The sequence below is a fragment of the Onychomys torridus genome, chromosome 17 (assembly GCF_903995425.1).
Source record: "Onychomys torridus chromosome 17, mOncTor1.1, whole genome shotgun sequence".
Classification (NCBI taxonomy): domain Eukaryota; kingdom Metazoa; phylum Chordata; class Mammalia; order Rodentia; family Cricetidae; genus Onychomys; species Onychomys torridus.
Window position 1 is genome coordinate 13,146,235 of NC_050459.1, and position 22,858 is coordinate 13,169,092.

The 22,858-nt window shown below is 40.7% G+C and overlaps 1 protein-coding gene across 1 annotated transcript in view; it reads right to left on the minus strand.

The window, feature by feature from the left end:
- Positions 1–22,858, minus strand: part of Csmd1 (CUB and Sushi multiple domains 1) — a 600,818-nt gene that overhangs the window by 299,077 nt on the left and 278,883 nt on the right. Inside the window, exons 13-15 of the mRNA XM_036209300.1 lie at positions 16,450–16,638; positions 6,145–6,261; positions 4,021–4,236 (exon numbers count right to left, since the gene is read on the minus strand). Coding sequence (XP_036065193.1) covers positions 4,021–4,236; positions 6,145–6,261; positions 16,450–16,638 — 522 coding nt within the window. The remainder of the gene's footprint in view (positions 1–4,020; positions 4,237–6,144; positions 6,262–16,449; positions 16,639–22,858) is intronic.

The following is a 22,858-nucleotide window of genomic DNA, read 5'->3' on the forward strand; positions in this document are numbered from 1 at the left end:
AATGATCTTTAACTGCAGGAAGATGGGCCATTTCTTCAAGGGGAGGAACCTTGATCACTTGTGTGATCAAGAGGGAGCCTCGACTTTGGTTCTATGCAAATGGTGCTTCCACTTTCTGATTTCCAATTTCTGATTCTCCTATCTTTAAATTTTACAATCAATATTGTCATGGAACATACAGAGAGATTCAATCCCCTGGTGGTTTGCTTATTATTTTTTTTTTCTTTTCAAGCTCAACCCCTTTGTCATTGTATTAGAGGATTATTAGACTTTTACTAAAATCTCACTGTAGAACCCTCAATGTAAGTTCCTCCTTTATTCCATCAAGCAACCACTTAACCTCTGCCTGCTCTGTTCTACATTTTGGACAAAAATCTGCTTTAGAGCAATGAAATATCCAAACTCATCTCACCGTTCTGGGAATGCACTTACTAGTTTGACCTCAGTTTACCATGCTCCAGGGAGGGAAAAGATAGAAAGTGTTATCTATTGAACTCAACAACCACTCATGGCAAACTTCTAAAATGCAGATGTTATGACACATTCCCTTCTGAAATTGTTTTCTTTCTATCTGAAAAATGTGCCACATACTTTCTGAAAATAATGTTTTTTCTGTCCTTTTAAAAACAATTAGAAACTCTTTGCAAATATGCTAATGACACCTATGGTACACCTACCACTTTTTGGACAAAGGCACTCCATACCATTAAGATTCTTTGCTTTGTGTATATTTTATTTTGTAATATATTCCTTAATTTTTTAAATATTTATTTTATTTTTATTTATGTTTGCGTGTATGTGTGTGTGCATATATGAAAGAGTAGCCATAGAGCTTAAAGGAGGGCATTGATGCCCTCTAGAGTTACAAGTGATTGTGAACTGCTCCACTTGAATGTTAGGACCCTAACTCAGATTCTCTGTAAGGGGGGCAAGTGTTTTTAACCACTGTTCCATCTCTCTGTCCCCTTATTTGGTAGTTTAGATTACTTACTATGTGCCTATTAGAACAGAAAGGGTCTGATCTTATCCCACAGGAAATGGGGGCAGGAAATTAGTTTCTATCATTTATCTACATAGGAGTGGTTTCTTATATTAGCTGCCATTTATTCACTTTATCATGGTGTACACTTACACTGTGCATTCCCCATATTTTTTCTATTATGAAAAACATATTCATTTTAAATTTATTTGTATACTCATTGTGCCTGCATGTATGCCTGCATATATCATATACATATTTGGGGCCCATGGAAGTGAGAAGAGGTCATCTCATACTCTGGAGTCAGAATTATGGATATTTGTGAGCTGCCATGTGGGGGATGAGAACTGAATCCAGGTCCTCTACAAGAACGAAAAGTGCTCATAACTAAAGAGCCATCTTTCCAGGCCCATTCTTTATAATTTTTACAACAGAAAAGAAATGTATTGCTCTCAAGGTTTTACCTTCATTTTAACTGAAAGGTTTTAGTTTGAGATATTACCTTTCTTATTTTTCTTTATTTACTATCTCACCGTTCCATGTTAGCAGGGACATGTGTGCGTCAGGGCCTGCATTATGTGGAGCATAGGAACCAGGTTCCACAAAGACAGTTTACCTCCTGATGCAGGGCCACATCTCAGGAGGGTTACCATGCAGCTGCTCTGGAAGTATTTGTTGAGTGATTAAAGTCCAATTAAAAAGTGAGCTCTGCTCTGCATCCAGCCCTAACAATTCAACAATGGAAAGAGACACCATCCCCTAGAGACATGTGCGGCAGAGTACAGTAGATGAAAGGTGTTGAAATATACACTTTTGAAGGTGCTATGATTGGAACACATCCTTTAAAGGTCATGTTGGAATTCATTGTCATTGTGACAGTCCTGTGCGGGTGAAACTCTGAGAGGTGAGAGGTGGGGAGGCCTCCCCCTCTCAAATACAAGGTGGTTTAGGGGTGCTATAGCTGCAGGGAGCACCTCACAACAAGGATGTGCTCAGCTCCACTTATCCATCCAGAAGCCTCCTTGCCACTTTGCCTGGCATCATGAGCTGAGACAGCACAAAGGACCTCTTCTGGTATAAAGGTTACAAATCTTACATTTACAGCCATAGAACTATGAGCCTAAGAAATTACACTTATCTAGTAATAGATTTCCTAGAAGAGCCGCAAAAACAAACAAACAACCCAGAACCAATGCTTTGCTGTGCAATAACCTATGTGATAGTTAAAGTGAGTCATGAAAAAAAAAAAAAGTTCTGCAGTTCACTAGAGGTTTAATTTCTGAAGTTTGTAGCTTTGGTCTGAATGACTGGCCCAAAGTATTGGGCACTACTTTCCTGAAAGGGTTAAAACTTGGGCATTTATGACAAGGATGCAAGGCAGCCAACTGCCTCACATCCCTTCTACCATGTGATGATACAGCTCAGAAGCAACAATAGATGTAAGAACCTAGGTCTGGTACCTCCCAGCCAGCAGAATTTGAGAATGGAATGTTTATTCTTCCCCAGAGTCTCTGGTGCTCTGTTAGAGCAGCACAGATGGACTGAGGCAGACATCCAAAGACTCCTCTGTCAGCTGTGTGCTGGGAGCCACAGAACTAAGAAACAGATGGGGAAAGATGAATCAAATTGCCTAGACTCCCGGGTAACTTCTGTGGAAGGCAGCCATGGGCCTCACTGCCATCTCCTTCTCTAGAGTATTCCATTTAAACTCATTATAGATCAGGATGCAAGGACATAGAGGGGATAGAAATTCTCATGGTGATCATGAGACAGCCTCTAAGGAAACTATGAGACAGGGCTTCAGGCACCAGTGTGAAGAGGCTGGAATCTCTGATTGATAAAGTGGCCAATATAAATATAAATATTCTTATGACTACAGTAAACTTTCAATACAGCATGCATTTGAGCCAGTCTTTGAAGCCCCTTTTATGCTGAGATGTAGCAAGACAACTAACAAAGTCAAATTAAAATAATTGAAGCTCTTTGGAATTAGAAAACTCCCCTCAAGGAGACTGTTATAGAGGCATTCCATCTTAGATAACAAAGCTTTATGTCATGAGTGCTAGAGCCCCTTCCACATGACAAACAGGGCTCCAAGCGGCTGGTGGGAGCCAGTAGGAAATGTCTATCTACAGGATATAAGATGAATAATCGAATATTACAACAATCAATAAGCGTCCCAATAATGTTTATGGAATTTGACTCAAGGAGATCTACACAGAAGAAATCACAGACAATTAAAGTTCTTGTAGACCTTCTTATAAAATTGAATTATTTCTTCACCATGATGAATGACATTGGGGGTTTTGGTCAGGGCATTGAGTAGGTCAGCACAAGGGAGTGTAACTGTTCACACCCATTAGTGTTTGGGGTTGACTTCTAGTCAGGGGGTGTGTAGATGACGGAAGAAGAGCAAGACTGAAGATGAGTGCCCTTTATTTTGATCAGTATTTTTCTTATATCTAAGCAGACTGCCTGTGTCAAAAGCAACACAAATTATGCAATCTCACCTGTGTAAATGCAGCAGAAAGTCTACACACACTACATAACATAGAAAGAAAGAAAGAAAAAATGTTTCTTAACTCTGTCAGGATATTGTCAACATGTATAATTCTGATAAAGGAACTAAGAGTCTGTCCTTCTCTGGGTGTAGGTGATTCTCTACTGAAGGGGTAAGAGTCAATGACAGTTGCCCCTGAACACTGATGCCAGGGAGTGGGGTTTTCTCAGAACTGGTAGAACTGATAAGGAGAAGTGAGCAAGGAAACCTTTGCAGGAAACAGAGTTTTATTCATCAATTGCCAAGGAAGAGAATGTATGTGTAATGTAAGACTAATGGCACACCTGTTACCAGACAGACATGGTAGTGTAGCCCTCAGTCTCTACATCCAGTGGATCAATAATTTGCTGAGGCGAGAGAGAGGAACACAGAGAGAGGAAGAGAGAGATGGAGAAAGAGAAGGAACTCAGATATAGGGCAGACACACACACACAATCACACACACACACTCTAAGAACAAAACAACAAAGGACTAACATACCTGCAAACGTGATGTTGAAGCCTTCATAGGAGATGGAGAAGTCGGAGATGAACCTGAGTTGGGCAGTGAAGTTCCCAAACAAACCAGCCTTAATGGTGTGAGGCAAGACTGACCCAGTGAGCCTGGCTACTGGCTCTGAGAAACTTCCATCCTCCGTGATCAGCAAATAGTCGTGGGAACTTTCAAGATGGAAGGTGTGGAAATTCATCTGCACTCCTGAGAGATGAGGGCGGGACAGTCGATTTAACTGCAGCTGAAAAGAATCTCTTCTGGGCATAATTATAGACATCAAAGGTTCAGATCAAAATATCTTAAATTGTTAACTATTAAAATTATCTGTGTGACTCTAACTTTGAACTTTCAGAGAAAAATTAGACAGAGGTGGTTCTAAAAATGGAAAAAAGTGGAAGAGTTAAACAAAAACAAATGTTCAAATAGTTATAGGATCAGTTACAGACAGATGCTGCCATGGGTTTTGGTGTAGATATGGACCCAGATATTGATACAGAGGAGCTAGATGTAGTTACTTATACACTCATGGCCATAGGTGGAGATGTAGAAACTAATTTAACACCAGCATACATATGATACTGATGTTCATGTGGACAAGAATGAAGACACATGTAGATATCACCACAGGTGTGTGCAGATGGCTATCTGTGATGAGTGGGATGTAAGTATGGCTATACATGTAGATAAAAACTTAAAGGAAACTATAGATACAGGTGTGGATTCATAAGTACAATAAATATGTTGATGTTTGACTGAATTCACTAATGGGGGAGTGTTCATCCCAGAGAAACAAAACACTGAAAAATCTCTCCATTTCCATTTCCCCAGCTTTATAAATAGTAGTTTGGAGATATCATATGGAAACATGCATTGCTGAGGGCAAATTCTCTTGAAATTATAATTCTGTAAGCCTCATGCTGTCTTCATAGAAACTAGGCTCAAATGCACTATTTCTGATTTTTTTCTACTGAAGCAGATAATTTTATCTATAAATGGATTCCTTTAAAGATTTACATTTTTTAATTAAAATACCTTAGCAACTTATAATCTGTTTATTCTTAATTTACTTCAGGGCCACATTCTTATTTCTTACAGATTTATTATTTTCACTTATATGTGTATTCATGGGTCTCTGTGTAGGTATGTGAATATGAGTGCAGGTGCCCTCAAGAGGCCAGAGGCAGCTGACCTCCTTGGAGTCGGAGTTACAGGTTGTGAGCTGACTGATGTGGGTACTTGGATTTGAACTCAGGTCCTCTGCAAGAGTAGCATGTCCTCTTATGTGCCTAGCCACCTCTCCATGTTTTTTAGTATGTGCTCATAGAAAAGTGTAAAATGTATCTACAAGGGCACTGTAACATAAAGGTCACTGTAACATCTAAGTCAATTAAACATCAAGTGGAGTTCAAATATATGTTGAAAAGCAAAGTCTGTTTAACTAAGTCTCTTCCAAGGTCATCCGCGAGAGGAGAAATTTCATCCATTGTAGTTGGGAAAATTCAAGACATAAAAGCCATCTATGTATATTGCAATGTGATCATTGCATTTGTATTGCATCTGTTTTGTACAATGATAAAGACTGGTTTTTGTTTTGTTTTTAAAATTAAAAGGCTCTTTAGAAATGACAGACAATAGTTATAGATATAAGACCATATCCAGGTTACTTTGCTAAATCCAGTATTTATAACCTGTATTTCCCACATAAAATACCAATTGGCTTCTTTGCATTTACTGCCTGTCTAAGGCCTGGGTTATCATAAGGACAGTGCCAAGCAAATTGAGAGCAGAAACAGGAATGCATCTCAGACATAAATCTCCTTTTCTTATATTGAATCAATATTCATGTTTTATTTAATTAAAGCTCTTTTTCTTTCTCATTACATCTAATTTCCAAGTTTCTATTCTCACACTTACAGCCAGGTTACTGAATGGGGAACAAAGACAACAAAAGTGACTTCTGCTTAACTCTTTAATCTTATCAAAAATTAAAAGGGAATATCTTGGAGCCCATGGAAAATCATTCATCTTCTTGTTTTTTTCCTTACTGTTCTCTCTAGCCTGAGCTCCCCAGTGTGCATTAGTCTTTGTCCCAAGGCCTGCCCTTTGTCTTACCCTTGCCATGAGAGACTTCGATGGTCCACGTACAGTTCAGAGAGTTTGGATAAAAGTCTGGAAATCCTGGAGAAAGGACAGTCCCACTCTTTCCATGGATGTAGCCTCCACACAGGGCTGAAATAACAGAAAACATGAATGGTCTACAATGATTGCTAGAATGGAGTGCTTCTAATGAACGGTGAATTTACATGAGTACTGACAGGATAAAATTGAAACTTAGACATTGCTTTACTTGCAGTTAGGAGATGCCGGTTGACAAGCAGGCATCTACATCACAGCACATCCATAAAACCCAACATAGAGTACAGTGGGGCAGAGAACTCCAGTGTCAATATGCCAGGAACATTAGGCATACATTCAGCTATAACTCCTACCCTCCAGGGTAGAACTTAACAGTCCGTTGGTGAGTTCAAAATCCTTGTAGTATAATATGCCATGTTCAAACAAACCATAAGAACCATAAAGTTACCTATAATACTTGAGCAGGAAAGTAATAATAGGCAGCAGTACAATATTTTTAGGATTTTAAGGATTTTTGATAGACATGACAAAATCATTGAAAACATAAAGTCACAGCAGCTGTGTTTGCATGCACATGATCTGTACAAGATCAAGCTACCTGAATTCTAATATGGATGGGGAGGGACTTATGAAGTCCCACCCCTAGATGAGAGCTATTTATTGGTAGTAGATGGCTACTATGGAAGGAGAGTCAATTTTTTTCAAAGATGCAGGCCCTGAGAGGCCACACATGTTCCAATGAATGGCCCCATAGCCAAGCTTACAGGCAGTACTAAGTGGACTCGAGTTTTAGAAAGAGAGAGTGCATGATATTTGAGAGGGAAAAGTAGAATGGGGACAGAGAAAAAAATGGACAGAAGAAAACAGAGATATGGATTTGATTAAAATACTTATATGAGCAAGAAAAAATTAAAATAAAAGTATATCATGTATATGTATGAATTGTGGGAAAGACATATTTTTAAAGAGAGAAATATGTTTCTTTTTCCTCTGGTAGTTTGCTTTTAAGGCTTAAGAACACACTCTTGTACCTATATCCACATTTGTATATAATACTCTTAAGATTTAACACCCTAGTGACTTTTTCAGTGACACACACTTGTAGACAGACGTGGAACCTCCATACTTGATAGTCAGCTATGGAACATCTGTACTTAAGTGTAAGGCATAATGGTCAAATTGAGGTCATTGGCATCCCTGTCCCCTCACACATTCATTGCTTCTTTATTCTGGGAACATTTGAAGTTCCCTAGGCTGGTTATTTTGAAACAGTCAACTGATTCTTGTAAGCTACAGTCACTCCACCTTGCAATGGAACAGTATAACTATCCCTCTATCATGCTACATCCTCAGCAGATTTTTGTGCCCGGTGTTCTACTGGCTGCAACTGTGAGACAACCCCTTTTGTTTTCGATGCTGTCAAAGTTGTGGAGAGAAATCTAATACACTGTGTGTGATGGCTAGTTTTGTCCACTTGCTACACTCTAAAGTCAAATGGGGAGAGAGTCTCAACATGGGTCTAGATCAGGCTAATCTATGAACAAGTACAGGGAATTTACATAAGTTGGGTTAATTGAGGTGAAAAGACCCATCATGGATATGGGTGGTATTGCTTCATGGGCTGGGCTCTGAATTTATGAGAACAGAAAAAACTAGCTGAGTGGTAAGAATGTGTGCATTCAGTTCTCTCTGGTCTTGACTGTGGGTTTGACTACCGGCTTTAGGTTCTGTCACTGTCTCTTCCCTGCTATGATCAACTATCACCTGGAACTGTGAGTTGAAATCAACACATTTCTCTCATCACTTGTCATTTGCTTTCTGTCAAGATATTTTTACAGCAACAGAAATAAAACCAGGACATGAGACGGAGCTAAGAATGTAAACTAGTTCAGCCCACAAGGAAAGTATCCTGATGATGTTCCCTGAAAAGGGGCTGAATACCATTCACATGATCCAGTCATGGGTTCAGAAGGAAACAGTGTATTAGAGAGATCTTGTCAACCTCCACATTGACTGTAGGAATCCTCATGACAGCCAGCACATAGAAACAACTAAGGTATTCACATACAGATGAAAGAATAGAGACTGCACGCCATCTCCACACACTGGGAGGTCATTGGGCCAGGAGAGAATGAGGTGCTGTCACATGCAACAACAGGGGAGAGGCTGGGGGAGGAGATGTCTGGAAGTGAGCCAGGCAGAGAGACAAAGCCTCAAGTGTATCACAAGAGGAGAGTTTGGGAACTCTCACCCCAGAGTTAGAGTTCAAACAACAGTCCCTTAACCTGGTAGCTCAGTGACCCCCATGAAGCTACCAGCCTTTGGTCTTTCACATAACTGTGTGATGGAAATGGACAAAGTGATAAATTTCATCTCATTGTTACTAAATTATAGATGGGACTTCTTGGCTGTCCTTGTTATTATTCATAATAAGTACTTTTCTTTCTCTTCCTCTGTATCTGTCTGTCACTGTGTGTGTGTGTGTGTGTGTGTGTGTGTGTGTGTGTGTGTGTGTAAATAACACTCTACTCACTACTTTGTGACACTGTGACAGAGAGCAGTTCACACTTACCTGTGTTTCCCTCCTATGGCTAAAAGTCTAACAGTCCCTGGCTCTCTGCATGCTGGAGAAGGAGGTGAGCCACTTAGAAGGACTACCTGCACTGTTGTAATAAACATTAACACTGGGTCAGTGTGGTGCTCTCCTGCCTGTTCTTTGAGAGATCTTTGTGGTGTCTGGGAGAAGCTCATAAACCTGAGCTTGCATGCATGCATTCATCAATCTAAATGGAATGAGCCATTATTCTCTAACTCATCCCTGGAACAATTTCTTCTCAGTATGGGACTTACAAATTGTTTCATGGACACTACTTTCAAAATTAATAATTGCATGATTATTAGATAATTTATAAAAGACAGGCTGTACTTCCTCATTCTCTCTGGTCAGTATTTGAAGGGAATTTTACACAACCCAACACATAAACTTAAAAACAATAGCCACATGATAACCAACTGAACAGAAGCTTTTGAAGGTCATATCTACAATATTTTAATAGTTTATCATCATATTCTCTCATCATAATGTTCCACTGGTTCTACATTTCCCCTATGAAAGATAGAACACTAAACACGAGCTTGGAAGTCAATTTTGTCAATAAAGAATTATGTGGAACCTGCTGGTGGACACTGTCCTCAGCACGGAAGGAGATCACAATAAGGAAAAGTGACAAAACCACTATCCTTGTGGAGTGGGTGGCACACTGAGGACTGACTATAGCTGTGTGAACCTTGATGACAGACTCTGGAAGATGACAGGTGCCTATGAATGGAGCCAAGCACAGAAAAAGGAGAGCAGAGTCCCAGACTTGTGTGGAGTTGGAGGCACTGACATGAGTGGTCAGAAGCAGCTCGGAGAAAAGGCCCAAAGAGGCTGAGCTGTGAGGCCCCACGTGATACCTGAATGAGAGCACAGGTGGTGAGAAGGGACAAAAGAACCGGGGCTCTTGACTAGTATGGGCTTGTTAGAGGCAGCAGGAGAGAGGGGGCCAATCAGGTACTTGCCATAGAGCATCACAACTGTCTGCTATCAAGACTGGTACAGCAAGTGGAAGATAACAAGCCTGACGCCTAAGCTTAACATGGGGAGGGGATGGAGATCTTTGGAGAGGAGAGCAGAAGTCAGCTTTGGAATTCCGAAGCTTGATGCTATTGGGCATCCAGGCAAATGGCTGGGGTTGGGATGGGGCATACAAGTCAGCTTCTCTTGGGAAACACTGACTAGGAAACAGGACAGCACAGTGGTGGACAGCCAGTACCGTGGATGTGAACAAACAGTAGAAAATGGTGCCCAGATATTTACCATGTGAACAACACAGTGGAGATGGAAGATTCTAGAGAGGAACCTGAAGCAGAGTAGCCAGGACAGGATGGGAGGAAATAGAGGCCTGAGGTCCTGATTGTAGAAGATGTGTACAATTAATTTTAATCTATTGCAGGCCAGGCATATATCAGCACAATGAATTCTGAAATTTTATGAAGGATTTAACTGTAAGAAATTAAAGTATTTTATGTAACAGTGAGATGCCATATATCCAATGTTTCAGGGACAAAGTACTCTGAAGACTGTCTGTGCTCCTTGACTCATGAAAAGTAGTTCATATCCAACTATATTGAACAATTAAAAAATCCATAATTCATTGTGTGTGTGCATTGCATACAGACTAACCTGTGTATGCAAATGTGCACCTGTGTGGAAGACAGAGGTCATCCTTCAGTGCCATTGCTTAGAAGTTGTTCCCTTGCTTTTGAGATGGGGTTCCTCACTGGGCCTAGAGTACTCTGACTAACTCGGCTGCAGGGCCACCAAGCACCAGAGATCTTCCTGTCTCTGCCTCTCCAGTGCTGTTCAGTGACATCACAACGTACTAAGGAAGGCTGAGGCTGCTAATCAACTGCAGGGTGTTTCCATTTGGAGCATGTAGGGAGAAATTTGCAGGTGAGGTAGATCCTCCTGTGAATCTTCATCCCATGGATATATAGAGTTCTCTCTGACCCACTCATTATCAGCGGTCTAAATAAAAATAACTGCACAAAGCCCACAGGCTTAAGGAGAGGGGTATTTGATATACAGAGAATGGAATTGAAATTCTCAGCTAATCTAAAGAGAGAAGAGAATAAGATAAAACCCAGACTTTTACTTCAGGGTCCCTACTGGACTTGACTATTCATAGATGGTCATGTCTCTGTTCCCCTGGCAGAGGCACCAAATGAACTGCATAGAATTTGAATTACATGAATCTATTTCTTCATGCATTGTGGAGCCTTTTCTGGCTAGTTATAAAGCTAAAGTAAAAATTTACTTCTAACTTCCTTGAGGCTGCCACTCTATGAGTTTGACATTTGTATTTCTAATACCTGCTCGACTGTATAGGACCCAGACAGGTTTTACCAAAAAGCCCCTTGGACAGATGACTAAAATATACAGAGAAACAGAAAAGGGAAGATTAGGGGAAGGTTGATGTCTTTTCCCAGGTTTGCTGAGGGCAAGCTTGAAGTTTGCTGTTAACCTCTGCTTGGATCTCAGTCTCCATTACAAATCATTTACTGATGGCCGTACTCCTGCCAAATTAACACCGCTTTATATTCTCAGACATACAAAATAAATATTTAAGGAAGTCCCTAATATCCCCAAGATATAATTTATTAGGAAAAGAAAATACAATTACTTAAAAATACATATAACAAAGTGGGGGTTATTCTGCAAGTAAGATTGCCAAGTAGCTTCCAAACCTCAAAGGCAGCCCAGGTGTGTAGTCTATAAAATGTTGGTAAGATGGCAAATAAGAATAAGGCAAGCTGCTGTCCACAACCAGGAAGGTGGATACCCTATAAGTGAGGACATGTTGGTAGGATGTGGAGGAGTAGCTCTTTCTGCATTTCCCTGTGGAATGTGTGCTCATGCCATTTCTTTGGTCTGTTCACATCAGCAAGACTGGACAATGCACATCTTCCTGTAAAACCTACAGACCTCCCATGGATACTGTAGTTACTCTTTTCCAACATTATCACCTCCTTTCTCCATGCTGGTCATTTCTAAGATCATGACAAGAGTTGTGTAATGCACTGAAGATCACAAACTCAATTTTCACTTCTTAGGGATTTAACAAATTCAAGAGTAGGTGTCTGTCTTCAGTGAGAAAGACAGGAGTTGACATATGGGGACTATACGTCAGGCCAGAGTCCTTTTTCATGAGAGTCAAGGTTACTAGTGAGGGAAGAATAAGGTTCTATAGATTCTGCTCTCTCCCTGTTAGGTACCTCACAAACTGAAAACCATCAAATTTGCATAGTCTCTTCCTTGAACTATTTCCATCTTCCTACATGCTTTGTGTCTTTACTCTGTTCTATACCCCCAATGTCATGCTTCATATGTGGCACTTCTGCCTATCCCCAGTTCAGCTTTTCTTTGTGTCTTTTGCTGCAGAAGGATTCCAGGACCTCACATGTGCTAGACAAGTGCTCTACCATCAAGCTCAAGACTTTGCCTTGGTCTTCATGCTTTAACTGGTATACGTTGGTCTTTCAGTGTAACTTATTTCTATGTTCTTGTACTTGTACTAGTGTCTTCTCTGAAAAAATTGCATGCGAGACACAAAATCTTGTGCTTCATTTCTTTCTTCATTTTCTAGTTTTCATTAGTTTGTGGGGGTGGGGTTGTGCTTACTTTATGGGTACGGTACTAACAAGGTAGAGCTGTATTTCAGTTTCTCTCTATTGCAGGGTGACTCCTTGCCTCTTTGTGGTGGACCAGAAGTCACTGACTATATCTCCTTCTTTCTTTATTTATTTGTATTGGACTCATAATCTCAAAAGAAATATTGGACAAACACCTTGCAGTTTAAGGAAGTGTTAAATTATGACTGTCCAGATGTAGAAGGTAGGCTCTCTAAGACACATATCTAACTGTTTCCACTCTCAAAGATGAAGGACTCTGGCTGTGGGGTCCTGAGATTGTTGTCTCAAGTTGAGACATGCCTACAGACACCATGAACTGTGTTTCACACCTTCACCCTCAGCAACTAGTGTTCACTCCAACCCCCACATCCTCCTATTCCCTTCTTTCAAATGATTTTTCCAGAATCAGGTCTCTTTAGGAAGACCGACCTTGAATGATGCCTCTGGGGCCTCTCAAGAATGCACACTGTAAGTCTTATTTATTATGTTTTCATTTCCCTATTTGTAGCCATTTTTCTTTCTTCACTTGCTTCTATGTGTGATTTTTTTTTTTAAACTCTATTTCTTCTCCTTATGCTGATGTTAACTGTTAGGCACAAACACAATTGTTTTGCACTAAATGTTTGTGGAAAGAATAAACAGTTTATAAAAACATTTAATAACTACAATTCCCAAATGATCCACGCATTTGCCCTTTACCAAATGAAAGGAAGACAATGACTCCAGTGCTCAATTTCTTTCTTTGAAACTGCAGTATGCTAACAACAGTTTTTAAAAGAACCAAATGTAGTACTGGGGAAGAGAAACACTAGATTTATCTTCTTTTTAGGTGAGATAAAATATTATAATTAATTCTAATTTATGTTTTCTTGCAGAGAACTATGAATTTTTAGAGGTTTACATTTCCTATTGATGTATGGTTTATTGCAATAAAAACCTGTGAGATTTAAAAGATTGTGTGAGATTAGAAAGGGCAAGGAGAGTCTCAGAGCTCAGTGCAAACAGCCATGACTAAATAAAACTCTCATGCCAAACTCTAAACTCTCCTGAAATGTGAAGATTTATTAATAACCTTTCACTGTCGGCTTTTTAGTCCTGGAAAGGTGCTACAATGTAGCATAACAAATCACGTTAGGGATCCCCTTAGATGGATCAGATTTCAAATTTGCATAAATTTGACTTGGAAGACAAAAGACAAAATGTCTAAGTTTAATGCACTTTCATTTTCTCTAGAAAATGTTATTTATAAGCAGCACATAGGCCATTCTAGTAGAGCTGGGTCCTATTCCGTTTCTATGTCATTTCTTGTTTAAGCAATCATTTTCCACTGACTAAGACTCTGGGAATTTGTAAATTGTACCCTGTGTATGTGTATTGTCCCCTGCTGTTCTCCCTCATTCCTGCTGCCAAGGATGCCTCCTCGTGTGCTAAGCACCTTGGAAAACTTCAATACTCACTGGATCTAAACTTCACTCTTCTGTTTTCTTAAATATATTTTAGACTGTTTTGTCTGCATGTTTGTATGTGCACCACATACGTGATTGTTGCCTGTGGAGGTCAGAAGAGTGTGTTACATTCCCTATACTTGAGTTGCAGAAGGTAGTGAGTCACCTTATGGCTGAGCCACCTCTCCAGCCCCATACTTTCCTATTTCTTTACCTTAGTTCTTCCTCTGTCCAAACCCTACTGAAACCTAAAACCAAATTACAAAACATGCTCTCAAGTATGTACTGTACATATATGTGCGTGTATAAGTATGTCTATATATTTATGTATTTCTATGCAAGTATAATTAAATATGCATATTAGGTATGTTTTAAATATATAATCTATTATGTATAATAGCACTGGGTGAAAATTTTTAAGTTAAATTCTATGGTGTTAATGTTGGCATAAAGGTCAAAAAATGTGGCAGTGGTGGTCAGGTCAAGTCAGTCAGAATTCTGGAGAAGGCTAAGGTTGGTAGTCTGCAGAGGATGTGTGTAACTCAGATAGCTTGGTACTCCAGTGCACAACAGGGAAATGAATATGCACATGTCTGGCTGAGGGTGAGAAGAGGCAAGGCCATGGACAGATAATTCTATCTTCTAGATTGTTTGTGGGCCTAAGTAGGATGTCATTCTCCTTCAGGACCAAAGCAACAACATGTTATTTTGTTATGTCCACCCCAGGACTCCTGGGAACATAAGATACAAAGATTGGTGAGAAGAATCTACCTCAGAATGCCAAACTCATATAGGTCAAGCCAAGTCTCCCACTTGGAAGCGTCATTTTCATCACCCAGACAGGTGCCTTGACCATGTGGCAACTGTCCACTGCTGAGCCAGACCACAGCAAGACCACATAGTCCCAGTACTTCACTCTTCAAATCCTCACAGCTACAGTGGCAATGTGTGCAATAAAATCAACTTTACCCAGTACACTGAAGGCTAAGGCAGGAGGGATCCAGGATTTGGGTGGGCTGGGCTCCACAACAAAATTCCTGTCTCAAAAGAAAACAAACAACAAAAAATAAACAGTGTGGGATGCTTTCCACAGAGGCTGTCTCAATGGACACTTCTTCCTTGGATGTACAGTTTCCTTCCCCACATTTTACCAGCACTCATCTTTCATCTTTTGATGACGGACATTCTAACAGGTGCAAGGGAGACCTCCTCCTGATTTTGTATTGCGTTTCAGCTCACCACATACATTGTACACATGCCCAACCTGCCAGCCACATGCAGCCAAAAATAAACAGGCCACAATATAAAAATCATAAATTAATTTAAAACACTAATTTTTTTTTTGTAACTTGATTACATGGTACTTGAAGGTGAAATTTTTAGATGACAATGTTGTGTTAAAATGCTGAGGAGTTTTCTACCTCATAGTATATAATTTATGTCACCTTTTATATCAAATGTATTGACATTAGAGGTAGATGACACTATAATTACAATATACAGCATCAAAGAACAATATCTCAGCTGCTTTCTTCCAAGAACAAGCAATGTTTGATCTTCCTGAAGAAGGTCATCATGCCCAGTTGCCCATCCTTTGTACCCTCCTACCAGGTAACCCCATGGGTGCTTAAGTACCAAATTTTGCCCAGAGTCCAAAATCTCTACTGGTTCTATGTGCTTGCCTGTGAAGGCAATCATCTACCCTGAGTGTTCCACCTCCTATATGCATACACCAAGCACTGATTGAGCTAGTACTCCAGTAAAAAGACCAAAGGTTGTCAGTGGTTGTCAGTTCTGCAAACACAACCTTTCCTAGACCCTGCTATTTGCATCTATTATTTTGAGGAAACTAAGGTGCTTATTACCCATATAACATTTTAAAAGAAATACCCACAGTTTAGGAAAAGGAATGAAAGTGGAAATTATGTGTATATATAACTCCCACTTAAGTATTTATTTTCCATATACCTATATACTTTTCTAAAGAAACAGTGTTATAATGGAGTATATTCATGACTAAAGAGAACATGCCAAAAGTGTTTTCCAAATGATCACAAGTAACACATCCACCTAACTTTTAGTGTAAAACTGAGAGAGAGACAGTGATACGCAGTAATCAAAAATCTCATCCTCTATCTGTATGTCCACAACTGGATAAGGAGCCTAGTGACCCAGAAGAAATATTCTGGAAGAGGTCAGATGTCACTGGGACAAGATGTGCCAGCTTTGAGGAAACTACTGGTGGATCTGGGTTACTTGAGTCAGAAGAAAATGATACTTGACTAACTGGATCACAATGTCTCCCAGGCCTTCTATAAATACTTCTACAAAGATACATGTGTAATTGAGCTCTCTAAGTCTCAGGGTTCAGAGGCAATGCCAAAGGAGAGATCACAAATTTTCATTATTTATAAGGCATCATCCCAGCTAGTAGATAAATACTGAACAACTTTCAAATGTGTTATGTTCAAAGAATACATTTTGTAAAGGGAACCCATTCTTCAGTGACCTTGTATCATGCCAAGCTCTGTGCATACTGGCCCATGTGTTGGCATGTCCACAGGTGTACTAACTTAGCCTTGTCTGCATAAGCTCCACCTACCATCACAGCTGGGCAGGGCATGGTTCCATTGATGGTTCTTCTCACAGATGAGAGGCTCATCATCACTTAGTGTATATCCGGGATCACAGCTGAAGGTTACTGTAGACCTGATACCAAAGTTACTACCATGCCGATGACCATTTACAGGGATGCCTGGGTCCAGGCAGGAGTCTGATTCCAGAGTTACACCTACATATACAGAAAAAAAATGTGACCAAAGGGCTTTTCTTGGTAATTGAAAAAAATCCATTAAATTATAAGCTATAATATGTTTCCACATATGCACAGATCCAGGGAATTATCCAAGAGAACTCTCCATTACTGAATTGATTGTTGAATATCCAAGAGTCCATTAATGTGAAAGCAATGTCTGCAAATATTTGACCTTGTTTTTCAAATTAAAAACAGTCATCTTGATGTGTTCCTCTCCAGGTCATAGAGAAATGTGCAACCTTGAATAATTCATTGACCTCTCTGAATTTTACCTTTGTTCCTTGGAAAATCAATGAAGTGTTAAGGGAACATTAAACTAGATTCCACTCCACCTCTTCTCTTTCCCCTCTCTCCTTCCTTTTATATTCTGCATTCCAGTTAGGTCTAGGCAGCTGCACTGCAACATTCCTATACATGCACATATACACACAAGCGCACACATGGAATGTGATTAAAAACTGCCTAACAGTTGGTTTTCTCAAACGATGTCTATAAATTACAGTTTAAAATCTGCGTACCATCTGCCATTTGCCTGTGCTTCAAGATAAGCTGGTATATAAAAGGAATTGGGTCATTTCATCATGAAGTGCTTTATATTTCTCTTTTCTAGAATCATCTATTCAAGAACATGAGAATCAGGGAAGTGAATATCATCATGATGTTTGTGTGATTGGAGAAAGGAAAACTCTTTTATAGTGTATTTTGCTGGCAGGAAGCTCAGATGTGGACTTTGATCTGAGGCTGCTCACCAAATGTCATAATGTTTTGGCAATCAGATTTTCCTAGCCCCAACAGTGACCCCCTGGAGGCTGGGGCTGAGCATTTGCACTTTAGTAGAGTGAGGTGACTTATGGGTAGGTTTCCCATGCTGAGGTCAAACATGTGATTTATAAAATCCAGGGTGACTTTTAAAACAATAATAAAATGTCCCTAGTAGTACAGGAGACTGTGACCCAAAAGTGGTAGAACTGCCAGGCCACAGAAAGCTGGCTGCTGAAAGACAGTATGTAAAAGTACTGGGCCTTTCTCAAGGCTCAGCAGCATTCTGATATCCTTGGTGGATGTTTCTTGGGGGTTGGACCATCCTGATTATACCCCCTGGGTGTTTCATAAATTTAAGCATTGCCCCACAGTGGGAGTTTCCTGAGGGCAAACACCATCCTGGTTATCTACGGTGAACATTTCCTGACCATGGGAACCATCCTGTTTATACACCCTGGGCATTTCTTCAGGACTGTCCTGTTATTCACAGTAGGAGTTCCTAGCATCTGGATCACTCCAGTAGGAGTTCTCCAGCATTAGGACCTTCAACCATGCCCATGTAGACACTACCACCTGGAGAAATTCTCAGGCCTCCATGTCCTTTGCTGAAGCACACTGTACTCTGGATCTCTCCAAGTTCATCCTTGTGTTTTCCCTGTCCCAGGAGGAGTGGGGTGTCCTCACTCTCAGAGAGCTCTTAGAGTTAACAACTATAAACAAATGAACAAGTCCAGGGCAGGCTGGGAACTCTATGAGCTTACAGAGGTTGGAGGAATCTAGAAACCACAGGGCTGTGACCTGAGCCTCCCAGAGATCAGCAGCACATAAAATCCAACATGGACTTTCATAGTCACAATTTTAAAAAGGTGGAGGTAGCTGAACCATGAGAGGATAAAAAGCACATTAAAAAGAATTGCATTATTTTTACCAATAATTATTGTCCTTCAGTGGTCATTCTACATCCTCAAAAACGAAGTGTCAGGATTCCCAGGGATGCAAAGCACAGTAACACCGGATGCCATGCAGTAGGTGCTGTGTGGCTGGGGCTGCCAAGGGTGAGCACCAGTCTACAGAATTCTACCCTCGTCTTGATGCCTTTCCTCCCTCCCTGCCTGCTCGCTCTTCTCCTTTCCCCGCCCATCTACTCCTTTCTAAGTCCCCCCTCCTTTCTCTTCTCTCCTCTTTTCTTCCTCCTCTTCCTTCATCTTCTCACTTCTCTCTCTCTTCCCATCCCTCTCTTCTCCTCACCCTTCCCTTCCTCTTCACTTCTCCTCCCTTCTTCTCCCTCTCTCTCCTTTCCCCATTGCCCTCCCTTCTCCTCTCCTCTTCACTTTTTCTGTTCTCTCTCTCTCTCTCTCTCTCTCTCTCTCTCTCTCTCTCTCTCTCCTTTCTCACCATACACACATCCATTTCCTTGTTTTTGAGTTTTGTTTTGTTTTTTTCTTCTGGAGTTGAGGACCACACCCAGGTTCTTGCGCTTGCCAGGCAAGCGCTCCACCACTGAGCTGCACCCCCAACCCCTCACCCATCCATTTTCTATGGAAACCGTCTTGACACTCCTCACCTGAGCAACATGCTCCCCATGGCTGAGGCAAAAGCAGCCACAGGACGATGCTTCATGCGACACAAAGCTGTGTGCTTGTGAAGAATTTGTACCCTGGAAGCCACAAGTTATAACAAACCCCTTCACATATAAACTTTGCTTCAAAAATAGAAAATTGTTAAGGGGAAGCAAAACAGAACTTTGTGTTGGTGGTTCTTCAAAAGTATGTCTAGAGACACCTCAGAAGTCATAATGGGTGACCATAGACAAATTAGCTTTAAGAAAAAAACAAACAAACAATAGTGCAGATGTGAGCTGAGAGATGTGCAAATACTGTGTTTTAAATGTGGTGTGTATGGGGGGATGTTGAAGTACAGTCACGAATTTAGTCATTAATTAGCCTAAAGCAGGGCTGGTCTAAGAATTCCTACAAAATCCAGGAGTGGGAAAGTGCAGAACTGCACACATTGTAGCTTGTGTATTGACACACAATACACACACACACACACACACACACACGCACGCACGCACGCACGCACGCACGCAAGCACGCATGCACGCACAAAGGCACACATGCATACACTCAAAGGCAGAAGAGCCAAAGCAAGTCATACAATAAAGCCGGGCCTGCAAGAACAAACAGTGCTAATCAGGCTTCCAGGGAGGGCATACACAGCAGTGTCTACTGTCCGAGCTGCCCCTCACCTGCCCTGGCCTTAGCCTCCCATCACAGGGAAAAGACAGATGAATGAATGGCTTTTGTGAGGAAGGATGCATTTCAGTGCTGTTCTGTTTCTCAGATGAAGCATAGGCGTGCTGATATTTGACCTAAATATGATACAAACACTTCTTTTCAACACATGGCCTCTAGGACCAGGTGACAGTGAAAGGGTGAGATTGTTTTCACAGTCATTGTTGTGTTGTTCACATTCCTGTATGTTTGATGTGAGTCTTTCTGTCAGCTGTCAATCTTTATGAAAGCCAAGTGTTGGAAGAGTGTGTTGACTTGAGCATCACAGTCACACTGGCACAGTCTCCTGACGGGTTCAAGTTCCATGGGGAGTTTTTACTGCAGAGGAAGGAGTCTACCAAGGGCTTCAGCAGACACATCTGTCAACTGTGTACTGTAAAGCAGGTATGACTTGCCTTAGCTCTCCTGCCTTTGACTATATGTGTATATGTGTGTGTGTGTGTGTGTGTGTGTGTGTGTGTGTGTGTGTGTTAGTATACAAGCTATCATGTGTTTGTGTGACAGAATATTTGTTTAATTATGTAAAGATGTGCAGCATTTGTTTAACCATGCAAAGATGCACTTTTTAACTGTGTGAAGTTGTGTTGCATTTGTTTATGTTGCTTAATATTTGTTTAACTACGTAAAGATGGGTTGCATTTGTTTAATTATGTAAAGATGTATTACTGTTTTATCTTGTCCATCTAAGGCATGTGGTTGGTCTGTTCAAAAGCTGAAAGGCTAATAGTGAGAAAAGAGGTATAAGCAGAACTTCTGGGCAGGGAGAGTAAGAAGGAAGAGGAATTTAGTGAGTCACTACCATGCTAAGAACTGGTCTGAAGACATCAGGGCATGCTGGAAACAAACTGTTCCTCCAGACCTCTGCAGGTCAGGGTGGTCCTGGGATGGACTCACGGCTCTCAGAGAACACTTAGTTCTGTGTCCCAGGGATGCAGTAGCTACAGCAGCATCTGCGCTGGCACAGACCACCTACTTTCTCTGAAGACTCTGCAGGTAACTAAGCTTGAGGCAGTTAATTCTGGGCTTTGTTTGCTTTTCTTATTCTTATCCACGGGTTTGGCTTCCTCCCCTTAGTCTCTTTCTGTACTCAATTGGGACAAATGATTAGAGGTGGCAACACCCTAGTTTAGTGTGCCATCCTACTTACTAAGGGCACCACCCCCCATAAAGCATTAGTGCTCCAGCACAGAGGACTACACAAAAATGTGGAGTACTTCTAGAAGGGTTCCTAGTACATAGTATTGATATCTAGATGCATATTTTAGAACATCTAAATAGAGACCTCTCTTCTATGGCACAGGTCCACTTCCAGCTTGTCAATAAGACAGGAAGGAAGATTCTAGATTCCTAAGTATCAGGACTTTAGATATTCAGACAAATCTCTTGGCTACAAATACATCATGATGAAGACAGTTTTATTTCTCTTTCCTGCTGAGACAAGGAAGGAAAACAAAACAAAACACTGTGGTAGATCTATGTCTTAGAGATCTATGCCATATTTGTAAGCCTATGGCAAACTAAAAAAGAGCAAACTGTGTGTGTACCAACGAAGATAGTGTGACAACCACCACTAATAGTGACACTGTGTGCAATGTTTTAGTGAGAGTAAGAAGTGGAACAGAGACTCACAGGCACACTTCCTGTCTATTTTCCCCATGGAGAATAAGAACGACATCTTGAATTTCAGTTACTCAGGTAACCAGATGAACTCCATTTCCAATCCTACTTCAGGAAAGTGTTCCCCAAGTGCAGTCTTTGGAACACAAAAAGGGGGACAGAAGAAGGGATGCTGGCATGCATCTGCACCTGCCCGGGTCCCCAAAGATCACTTTTGTTTCCTACATGTATACAGGTCAAATCTCTCCATTCCAAGTTGGGGCAGGAGGTGACAGCAGGGTCAGTAGTACTCAGTGCATCACAGATTGGGATAACTGTGGTGTCTACATGCATACCTTCCCTCCAAGAAGATATATACGGATTCCAAGAAGAAACAAGTTGGCAAACATCTGATCTCTTAAATGTACTTGCTTTTTTTAAGATTTATTTTTATTTATATAGATGTATAAATATATGTTAATGTATTATGTGTGTGTAGATATTTGCCATATGTAGAGGGTTCCCAAAGAGTTCAGAAGAGTGTTTCAGATTCTCTGTAGCTAGAGTTACTGACAGTTGTAAACTGCCAGATGTGGGTGCTGAGAACTGAACTCCAGTCCCCCGCAAGAGCAGCAAGTGCTCTTAACTGCTGATCCAGCTCTTCAGTCCTAACTTAATTTTTAAAAAGTGCTACTTTGAAATAAATGACATATATAGGATGTGATATATATATATATATATATATATATATATATATATATATATATGTATATATGTATATCACAATTAAGTTTTAATTAAGCTTGAAATTAACCTGTTTTCTTTAGTTGTCAATCTTTTAGTAGCAGAGTTGAAACTTACTATCATTCATTTTTAATAAAAATAACCTTACTGGCATATGTTCATAACCTTACTTGAACAAGCGTTTCTATGTGTAAAACACAGGGAAATATGTTCTGAATACTGCTGCGGCTGGCGAGCAGAGGTTCTGGGCAGGGGTTAGCAGAGCCCATGATGGAGGAAGAGGGGAGGTCAGAATAGATGAAAGATGACATATATTCATGCATTGATAAAAGTGTGTGCATATGCAATATATAGCTGTCATTAAAATGTAAGCACTTTACTTTTGAGAAGTGGCACAAAATAGGAATGTCCTTGTAGTTAGAGTTGTCCTGCCTGGCCCAGTCAGGACAAATCTCTCTTACCCGCTAGTCCCACAGTCGCTAAGACCCAACCAAGAAGGCTCACAGAAACTTACATTGTTTACAAACTGTATGGCCGTGGCAGATTTTTGTTATCTACTTCTTCTATCTTTATTAACCCATTTCTGTTAGTCTATACTTTGCCACATGGCTTGTGGCTTACTTACACGTTGCTTCTCATGGCGGCGGCTGGCGGTGTCTCTCTCCACCCAGCCTTCCACCTCCCAGAATTCTCTTCTCTCTTGTCCCGCCTATACTTCCTGCCTGGCCACTGGAACTTTATTTATACAAAGTGATATCCACAGCATGTCCTTAAATATCCTGCCCAACAGAAGTGTGGTT